The 10171-nt window shown below is 36.2% G+C and overlaps 2 protein-coding genes across 3 annotated transcripts; one reads left to right on the forward strand and one right to left on the reverse strand.

Moving 5' to 3' along the window:
- Window positions 1-1972: 1972 nt before the first annotated feature.
- Window positions 1973-4941, forward strand: LOC144716488 (polyubiquitin). The gene is made up of 2 exons (XM_078591608.1): window positions 1973-2122; window positions 3573-4941. Exon 2 carries the CDS (start codon window positions 3573-3575, stop codon window positions 4716-4718), a length of 1146 nt encoding a protein of 381 aa, XP_078447734.1. The 5' UTR covers window positions 1973-2122; the 3' UTR covers window positions 4719-4941.
- A 507-nt stretch (window positions 4942-5448) lies between these two features.
- LOC144716489 (adenosine/AMP deaminase family protein) lies at window positions 5449-9901 on the reverse strand. 2 transcript variants are annotated; one of them, XM_078591611.1, is made up of 12 exons: window positions 9748-9901; window positions 9550-9656; window positions 8893-8963; window positions 8508-8599; window positions 8363-8422; window positions 8067-8282; window positions 7705-7781; window positions 7147-7216; window positions 6955-7068; window positions 6055-6121; window positions 5857-5961; window positions 5449-5684 (listed from the first exon to the last, which is right to left on the reverse strand). In XM_078591611.1, the coding sequence occupies exons 2-12, from the start codon at window positions 9645-9647 to the stop codon at window positions 5560-5562; spliced, it is 1095 nt and encodes a 364-aa protein (XP_078447737.1). In that variant the 5' UTR covers window positions 9648-9656; window positions 9748-9901; the 3' UTR covers window positions 5449-5559. The 2 variants fall into 2 exon arrangements, with proteins under 2 accessions (XP_078447737.1, XP_078447735.1); XM_078591609.1 differs by having other exon boundaries at window positions 9550-9882.
- Window positions 9902-10171: the final 270 nt, after the last annotated feature.

Consider the following 10171-nt stretch of genomic DNA (forward strand, 5'->3'; position numbering starts at 1 on the left):
AAATATCGTTTATTTTGAAATTTTCTCCTCCAGTCTGCTTTTACCTCTCCGTATGGTCCATACTTTTGTACACTTCCGCAAGCTTTGGCCATTTATTTCAAATAAGGTTATGAATAAACTTTTTTTTATAATTTCGCACCAGTCTATTTTTACCCCTCCGTACGGTCTCTCTTTTTTGTATGCTATATTTATTTCAAATAAGTTTATGAATAAAAAGAACATATTAATTTGAGAACAAACTCTTTTTTTGAGAATTTCGCTCCAGTCTATTTTTAGCCCTCCGTATGGTCTCTCTTTTTTGTAGGCCATATTTCATTTAGCGAGTAAGGTTTAGGAATTTATTTCAAATACGGTTATTAGTACAATACCAAAAGTAATCAATTTGATAATAAATAAATTTTAGTTTGATAATTTTTTGCACCAGCATATTTTACCTCTTTGAGTGGTCTCTCTTTTTAGTGTACTATATTTAATTTATCATACAAGAATTGGGAATTTACTTCAAATGAGGTTATGAGTACAAAAAGGAAATAATCAATTTGAAATAAATATCTTTTATTTCGACTATTTTCCACCGGACTGTTCTTATTCGTAGGTCTATTATTTTTGTATACTAGACTTGTTTTGGAAATATTTTACCATTTGTGCCAAATAAATTTATGAATATAAGGACAAATGAATAAATTTGAGAACAACTATATTTTATTTTTACAATTTTACACCAGTCTGTTTTCACCTTTCGTGTACTATTTGATTCCGGAAGGGTTGCCTATTTATTTTAAATAAGGTTGTGAGTGAAAGAGGAAATATAACCAAATTTAGACTAAATACCTTTCATTTTGGATAATTTCCACTGTACTTTTTTTCTATGCTCTTAGTATAAGAAGAGCCGTGGTCTGATTGGATTCTAAATGATATTCCTTTAACATGCAACAAAAATATGTTTTGTCAGTTTTCTTTTACTATTCAAAATTTTAATATCATGACAACGACAAACTGCTTTTTATGATCTACAAGTTTACTCCATTGGATTATTCAGAAGTCTCTTCTGAATAATATATTGAGATAAAAAATGAAGAAGCGTCTTCTGATTTGATTCAAAACGATAATTAAATTAATATGTTTGAAAAATAATTTTTCACAGTTTTCTTTTTCTGTTTAAAAATAAATTATTATTATGATAAAAATAACTAGTTCTTAAACCTAAGAGTTTGCTCCGGTGGATCATCCCCCATACTCTTTTTCCATATTAATCCATGACAACATTTAAGAGTTGCGCCCAGATATAATCTACTATGTGCATAATAAATATATTTTGATTATGTTAATTTTCTCATGTTAAAAAACAATGTTATTATTTCAAAGATAATATTTTTTTCCTGGCTACAAGTTTACTCCAATAGTTCATTCACCAGACCCTTTTTACATCTTTTGTATATCATTCTAGGATAACAATAAAGAATAGTGGTCTGATTTCACTGTAAAATATAATTCAACTAACAACAAACACGCTATCAAGATAAACACTACCAATTTTTTATACCCACTAATCTTCCTCAATGGATAATAACAAACATTATATGCATAGAAATTTCAAGATATTTATAGGATCTGTACTGACTCGTGATTATTTTTTAAAAATATTGATAAAATTATTCATTTTGAGTTCTTATGGATACATATAATATCGGATTAATGCAGAATATGTGGTCCACCGGAGATTAAGTCTACCATACCCTATAATGGCGTGATCTAGAAATTTCCTATTGACTTTCCCTCATTATCTAACTATTTATGACGTGATATGTCTGCGAGAATTGGTTATTATATTTATTATGAGGAATACTTGGGAATCACAGTGGGGCCCGCATTTAATACACGGCGAAAGGTTATTGGCCAGGACACGTGGAAGAACAGAAGCCGCGTGAGTTCACGTCAGTTGCGGGCGGTGACTTAGTCGGGGCAATATCGTAACGGCGTTACTTGACGGCGTGAATTCTGGAGTCTTCGAGAAGACGGCAGCTCTAGCCTATAAAAAGGGAAGCCTTTCCGTTTTGGCCTGATCCAGAAACCATTTCCGATCGCGTCGCGTGAAGTTCATTGCGGAAGACTCCAATCGAAAGTGCGTTCATGTTGCTGTTCATTTCATTTGAATTCGTTTGTTCATGCGTGTTTGATTCTGATTCATGTTCATTTCGTTCTATTCGTTCGTGTCTGTTTGATTCTAGATCTTGTTATTTTGATCGACCTCTGGTTGTTGAGGGTTTAATTCTTGACTATTCCTAAATCGCGTTCCGGTTCATGTTCATTTCAGTTGGATTCATTTGTTCGTGTTTGTTTGATTCGAGATATTGTTATTTTGATCTACCTCTAGTTGTCTAGGGATTTATCTTGATAATACCTTAATCGCGTTCTGATTCCTTTCAATTTCATTTGGATTCATTTGTCCATGTTTGTCTGATTGTAGATCTGGTTATTTTGATCGACTTCTGGTTTCCGATGGTTTGATTATTGATTATTCTCTTATCGCCCCATGATTCTGGTTCATTTCATTTGGATTCATTTGTTCTTGTTTGTATGATTCTAGATCTCGTTGTTTCGATCGACCTCTGGTTGTCTAGAGAATAATTCTTGATTATTCCTTCATCGCGATCTGATTCTTGTTCATTTGAATTCCGTTATTCATGTTTGTATGGCCCTTGATATCGTTATTTCGATAAACCTTTGGTTCTGGAGATTTAAATTATTGATAGTTCCCTAATTACCATCTGAATCCTTTTCGTCTTTTTTGGATTACTTCGTTCGCCTGTTTATTATTCTTGATCTCTTAATTTTGATGGCCTTCTGGTTGTCGATGTCTAATGTCCCGATATTTCAGAAAATCTCTTTCTGACTCTTGTTTATTCCGGATGCGAAATCTTGTATATATTTGTGGGTCTTGTGAATTTCGAGGTCTCAATTTTCGGCAATTCCTGTTCATTTCATTCGATTCCGCTTGTCCATATGGTCATTAATCCGGATATCGTAGATCTTGATCGTCTCTGGTCGTCAAGATTTAAATTTTTGATAATTCCTAAAGGGTGTTCTGATTCGTTTTCATTACATTTTAGTCCGTTTTCATATGACTATGCTTCCAGATCGTCTTGTTCTTGACGTTCGAATTCCTCTCGAGTTCTCCTTTTCATTCCGTTTGATTCGTGCTCTGTATGTTTTGAATCGTGTTCATTCTATTTGAATTCCTTTGTTCGTGTGGTTATGATTCCCGATCTCATGAGTTGGCTAGTTCTAATTTCACATTGGTTCCTGGCTTCGTTTTGGCTTGGGTCCGGCTTTTTTTTTTCATTTTCAGATTGTCTAGCCATGGATTTATGTTCCCTTCCGTTGTGATCTATACTTCTTGGCACAGATATAAATTTTCTTCTTCCTGATTATATCTGATGCCTATTGGTTGAATTTTAAAGAGTTACTCAACCCTTCCATATAATGAATCGAGTAGCGGTTTGTGGTTATGTTCATTAGGCACCATATTCATATTCATTATTTCCTTACTAGTTTTCCTTTCAAATTTGCAGATGCAGATCTTTGTCAAGACCCTCACTGGCAAGACTATCACCCTTGAGGTGGAGTCATCGGATACGATCGACAATGTCAAGGCAAAAATTCAGGACAAGGAGGGTATCCCTCCAGACCAGCAACGGTTGATCTTCGCCGGCAAGCAGCTCGAAGATGGCCGCACCCTCGCCGACTACAACATCCAGAAGGAATCCACCCTCCACCTCGTCCTCCGTCTCAGGGGAGGCATGCAGATCTTCGTCAAGACCCTCACCGGCAAGACGATCACTCTCGAGGTTGAGTCGTCTGACACGATCGACAATGTCAAGGCCAAGATTCAGGACAAGGAGGGCATCCCCCCGGACCAGCAGAGATTGATCTTTGCCGGTAAGCAGCTCGAGGACGGCCGCACCCTCGCCGACTACAACATCCAGAAGGAATCCACTCTCCACCTCGTCCTCCGTCTCAGGGGAGGCATGCAGATCTTCGTCAAGACCCTCACCGGCAAGACGATCACTCTCGAGGTTGAGTCCTCCGACACGATCGACAATGTCAAGGCCAAGATCCAGGACAAGGAGGGCATCCCCCCGGACCAGCAGAGATTGATCTTTGCCGGTAAGCAGCTCGAGGACGGCCGCACCCTCGCCGACTACAACATCCAGAAGGAATCCACCCTCCACCTCGTCCTCCGTCTCAGGGGAGGCATGCAGATCTTCGTCAAGACCCTCACCGGCAAGACGATCACTCTCGAGGTTGAGTCCTCCGACACGATCGACAATGTCAAGGCCAAGATCCAGGACAAGGAGGGCATCCCCCCGGACCAGCAGAGGCTGATCTTCGCCGGCAAGCAGCTCGAGGACGGCCGCACTCTGGCCGACTACAACATCCAGAAGGAATCCACTCTCCACCTCGTCCTCCGTCTCAGGGGAGGCATGCAGATCTTCGTCAAGACCCTCACCGGCAAGACGATCACTCTCGAGGTTGAGTCCTCCGACACGATCGACAATGTCAAGGCCAAGATCCAGGACAAGGAGGGCATCCCCCCGGACCAGCAGAGGCTGATCTTCGCCGGCAAGCAGCTCGAGGACGGCCGCACCCTCGCCGACTACAACATCCAGAAGGAATCCACCCTCCATCTCGTGCTCCGTCTCCGGGGGGGACAGTGATTGAAGTCTCGTGACGCTCATCGGCAGCCGATGCTCTGTGGCTCTATTACTCTGGCCTTCTGCTTGGTCAGTGATCCTCTCTTCTAAGAACTCTCGGTTTTCTTTCTGAATTAGTATAAACTCTCTCAAATATTATGGACATCATCCGGTTATGGAATGTGGATGATGCGGCTACTGTTATCTGCCTTGATTTTTAAATAAACTATCGGCTGCTCGCATCGTATATACTTGTATTCTGTTTCTTTCTAAATTTAATAGTTTATCGGAGAAATGTCATGAATTTTTTATTTTGAAAACAGAAATGTCATGAATGTTATTGGGTAACTTGTCTTATATCTCCTGTTGGCTAATTAGAACTTTTTTACTTTCCTATTCCAAGAACACGTTAAAGGTTGAATCTTTGATTTGGAATGCTGTATGATGGCCAAAATTGTAACTAAAATTTGAACAATAAGATAATAAGATAATGTCAATAAGATCTTGAACACATGAATGCTGCTTTGCTCTATAATCATGTTTAACAGCATAACTCATATTTTTCTAGATGTTTCTACTTAGCTACTCTTTTCGAAGCTTAATCCTTTATATCTTTGAGGATTATACATAGTTAATATACGCATACCATTGTTTACGACTTTACCATAGTTGGAAATGCAAACTGATATTGCTCTAGAACTAAGAAAAAGCTTTGGAAACAAGGTCAACATGATTTGCCACTCAATATGATAGCTCATAATACAATTAAAACCTCTAATATTCTAAACGCTGATTACATTTCTCCATACCAATTCCAAATATAAATAAATGTTCATGATCTTGATGTGGGGGGGGGCGTTGCAACCTATGTTCCTTGATAAATCTTCCCATCTTCAAAAATCTCTCTGAGAAAACACTTCACCGCATCATCAGCAAAAACAGATTCTGTGGCAGTCTGAGCCAGACGATACATTTCTGATCTTGAGAGCTCTTCCAAGTTCAAAATGCATCAGAAATAAAAGAGAATAAAAATGATAAGTTCATAAAATTTAAATTATCTGTCAATTAAAATACTAACATAGAAGAATAATAAAAAATTAAGATCAGCCCAAAACTTGGCACAAAAGTAAAGATATTTTTAAAAATATTAGGAAATGCATACCAAAAGTGGTGGCTGCTAGGTAATATTCATTTGAAACGCTAGAGGAGAATAGCCCCGGATCGTCCGTACAGAGTATCATGGGATGATTAATGCTGTAAAGATCAACTGCAGAATTTTCCAAAAAGATAATTAAAGTGCGTTACGGAGAGAATTATTCAGTATATTTTAAAATTATTTTAAAAAGCATCAAGTGCATACCAAAATGGTGATCTTTGATGGACGGGACACAGTTTGTTTTATGGTTTGAAGTCAAGCAGATTTCAATCTATAAAAAGGGGAAAAATATCATCAGGTTACCAAAAGAGTATATTTCCATCTATTTAACTACTAACATCTCCATCTACCTCTATTTATTTTTTAACTATCCATATATCTATATATCTAACTGACTATCTATCTGACTACATACATAACAATCTATCTCTATTTTTTCTACAATTATCTAAATACCGATAAATCCAAGTATCTATGTTTGTTCTATAACTATCTCTATTTATTTTATAACTATCTATACATCTATATAACCACTGACATATCCATCTTTCTCCATTTGTTTCATTACATCTACCTACATATAACTATCTCTGTTTATTTTATTGCTATATATGTGTATATCTAAGTACAAACATATCCATCTATCTATTTATTTTATTTCTACCTACAAATTTATCTACATATCTAGAGAAGATACACATCAGTTTATTCATATACATATGTATCTATTTAGTTTATGTCTACCTACCTATCCGTCAATATATCAATAACATATCCACCTGTCTATTTAATTTATACCTACCTACCTACCTGTCTATCTATATATATTTATGTATCTAACAAACTTATCTACCAAGATAACTACTAAAATATCCATCGATCTATATAATTTATATCTACCAACCTATCTAACAAGCATAATCTACATATCTGACCACTAAGATATCCATCTATCTATTTATTTTATTTCTACATATATATATATATATATATAAATCCTTCTAATTAACTGACTGACATATCCATCAATCTATCCAAATATCTACTTATCTATCTATCCAACTGACTATTTATTGATATATCTATCAAGTTTAAGATTATCACAGGAATCTGAGGGGATCTTAGCCTGCTCCAATCCTCCTCATCAAGAAAACAGGCATGGCCAATCCTATCTGGACAGAAATCAAGAATGGCATTCACTTCTTCCTTGTTGTGTACCTGAAATTCATTCATTTATGTATCTCTCATGCACATAAAAGATGATATTTAGCGATGGATGATGAGAGAGGGCAAAACCTCTCCACAATGGATGGTGACAGGAAGACCATTTTCTCTGGCATAAGTTAATGCTGGCAGGAAGGTTGACCTGCATTTTAATTTTCTAATCAAAATTTGGCTAATTGTCTCCATTAAATATTTTGTTCATATAACTCTGATGTTTCTACATTATTCTAATATATTTCTAAAAAGAATTAGTATGTTGACTTTATCGCCCTTTTTTTTTAAAGGTCCAACTATTTACAAGATGGGTTATTTTCTTCAAAGAAACAGTATCTAATATCATAACTGAATCAGGAGAAAACAAAATCTCCCTCGAAAAATGATTAAAATTAGGCAGGTTATCTAAGGCGTAAAATGTTTGATTTTACAATGTTTATAGTTATTACAAAATTTAACCCGTCTCGTAAAAAGGAGAAATCAGACGGGGTTTTAAGTGGTATTGTTGTGAAATATGATTTCTCTTGAAATAAATAGTTTTTCTTCTAATCGCTACATCTCAGAAAAAAAATTAATTTAAGCGGATTAGAAAATGTCGTTTAACTTCTTAAATCATTATGAAATTTAAAGTCATACCAGTTTCCAACGAGTGGATTGCCAGACAGGTCGATTCCCACAACTCCCAAGTCTCTCAGCTCAATCGCCAAATCAACCTGTCAACAATATAACTAAAGATTCAAACATAGAAGTTTAATATAAGTATAAGTATATTATGTAGCTACTAAGAGAAATTATATTAATCAAAATAAACGGCATAAACAGATATAGGAAATAATCATAACTAAATCAACCTGTAAACAGTAACAAAATTTAATTTATCAGAAAATTGTAACGTTTAGACTATATATTTCATAAAAAAAATTAAAATAGAATGAATGTTTGGAATATGAAATTAATAAAGCCGTGAAACATAAATAAATTCGTTTTAAGAGACCAACTGTTTCCATAGCAGCTGCTGTGGTTTCTCGTCGATCAATGCTCAAAATAAGCCGGACACAAATATTTTTTCTGTCTTGATCTTTGCTAAATTTTGCAGTCTTGAGGCATTGTTTCCCAAAAGGGGAAGAAACAAGCTCGACGGCGTCCACTGCATTCAGACCGTCTAAAACTGCTTTCATGTAGGAACGTTTTGTCATCCCTTTAGACTCGTTATTCTGTATTTAGAAACGCAAATAAATCAGAATAATGATAATAAAATCGCTTCCTGAAAATATCTGAAAGAACAAATTCATACTTTTGGTGTTGTTCTTAGCTCCAGATAAACAACATTCTCAGATGCGAAGTCTTCTACTACCTGGCTTCAGAAAAAAAAAAAAGACATAGGGAAGTTCTTGAATTTTAAATTTTAAAACAAACCAGAAAATTAAATTCGAACGTACTTCTTTGGTGATCCGTGTGACTGTATCATGATCAGTTGCAATCACGTGAAACAGATCAAAGAGCATGAAGCATTCGGATAAGGAGCGTCCACCTGCAAAATTGAGGCCGATCTTTTAATTTTTTAATTGAAAAACTTTAATTTTAATGACAGATCCAGGAGATGATGTCCAAAGATTACTTATACGATGAAATATGACCGATTCAAAAATACCTACATTTTGAAAGGAATGACCTAGGTAATGTAAATAATAACAATACAAGAAATATGAATTACTAAATGAATGGTCCGACCAAAAACTGAGAAATCAAAAAACATGATATAAGAATAGTAGTCTATCAGAATGTCATAAAAATAAAAGGAATATCAGGAGAAAAAAATCATACTGTTCGTAATAATATGCGCCACATCTTCAAAAACTATGATTCCTTTCTCACCAAGATCTCTAGCCAGTTCTCTGCAATTAATATCACACGAATCAGGACGAATAAAACAGTATTTCGTTTGAAGATAAAAAACCTACTTTGAGAGGATCGATTAAAGAAACTGAAATCGCAATTAACCGATACATTGTGATTAAAAAAAAACAGGACGAATATTTCAAGAAATCTATCGTCGAATATATGGTGACATCTATAACAGGATAGATCAATGTACAACCCTGTTCTAAAGAAACTTTAATGTATCCAATTTTCTCTTGATTAATGAAAGCACAACGAAACTCATAATTTACCTTTTCTAATCGATGTTAGACTCACAATAAGATACATTCACAAACCCACATTCGGATTGTTCCATACCCACCCGACAACGCTATTAAAAAGCATATATTTCCCATAATCCGCTTATAATTTATAAATTTTTTGCTGGTCTAGACCCTCAAACAGCTTCACTATTCATCTACGAGTTAGTAAGACAATCTTTCGCTTTTACAAATTTTGAATTTCTTGCGCAATTCAAACCATGAAGGATGAACATAAAAAACAACCAGAGATCTGGTCATATACAAAGGATTGATAAAACCCAGATGATGGAAAACTTACAGAAGAGTGGAGTTTCGAATGGAGCCATTTAGATGGGCATGAAGCTCGATCTTAGGAAGAGCGAGGCACCACGCCTTCAACTCCCTGCTGTCCTCCATTCCTTCTTCCTTGAAGGCAAACAGTTGATTATTTCTTCTACTTGATCTTGCCTTGTACACGATCGAGCTCGAGTATAAGAAGGGAGGAGGATTTCTGCACCTGGGTTTGTTCCTTGATCTGCGTTCCTATGTTTTGCCCGACAGAGTTATTCGTTCATTTGGCTCTTTCTTCACTGCTCCAATGAAGTTGCTCTATCAGAGTCTATTCTGATATCTCAAGGGAGATTCTTACTCTCTCTCTCTCTCTCTCTCTCTCTCTCTCTCTCTCTCTCTCTCTCTCTCTCTCTCCCCTCTCTCTCTCTCTCCCTCTCCCTCTCTCTCTCTCTCTCTCTCTCCCTCCCTCTCTCTCTCTCTCCCCTCTCTCTCTCTCTCTCTCTCTCTCTCCCCTCTCTCTTTAAATCTCTATCTCTATCTGTCTCTCTTTCTATCTCTCTCCGTCTCTCTCTATCTTTCTCTCTTTCTATCTTTCTATCTCTGTCTCACTCTGTCTCTCTCTATCTTTCCCTCTATCTCTTGCTATCTCT

This window comes from Wolffia australiana, chromosome 2 (genome assembly GCF_029677425.1).
Source record: "Wolffia australiana isolate 7733 chromosome 2, ASM2967742v1".
Classification (NCBI taxonomy): domain Eukaryota; kingdom Viridiplantae; phylum Streptophyta; class Magnoliopsida; order Alismatales; family Araceae; genus Wolffia; species Wolffia australiana.

Excerpts from the sequence above, each read along its gene's own strand:
- LOC144716488 (XM_078591608.1), top strand. The coding sequence starts at position 3,573 with ATGCAGATCTTTGTCAAGACCCTCACTGGCAAGACTATCACCCTTGAG.
- LOC144716489 (XM_078591611.1), bottom strand. The coding sequence starts at position 9,647 with ATGGAGGACAGCAGGGAGTTGAAGGCGTGGTGCCTCGCTCTTCCTAAG. Across the intron at positions 7,069-7,146 it reads TCACCATCCATTGTGGAGAG|GTACACAACAAGGAAGAAGT; the intron begins GTTTTGCCCTCT and ends AATGAATTTCAG. Across the intron at positions 5,685-5,856 it reads CCTAGCAGCCACCACTTTTG|AGCTCTCAAGATCAGAAATG; the intron begins GTATGCATTTCC and ends TGAACTTGGAAG.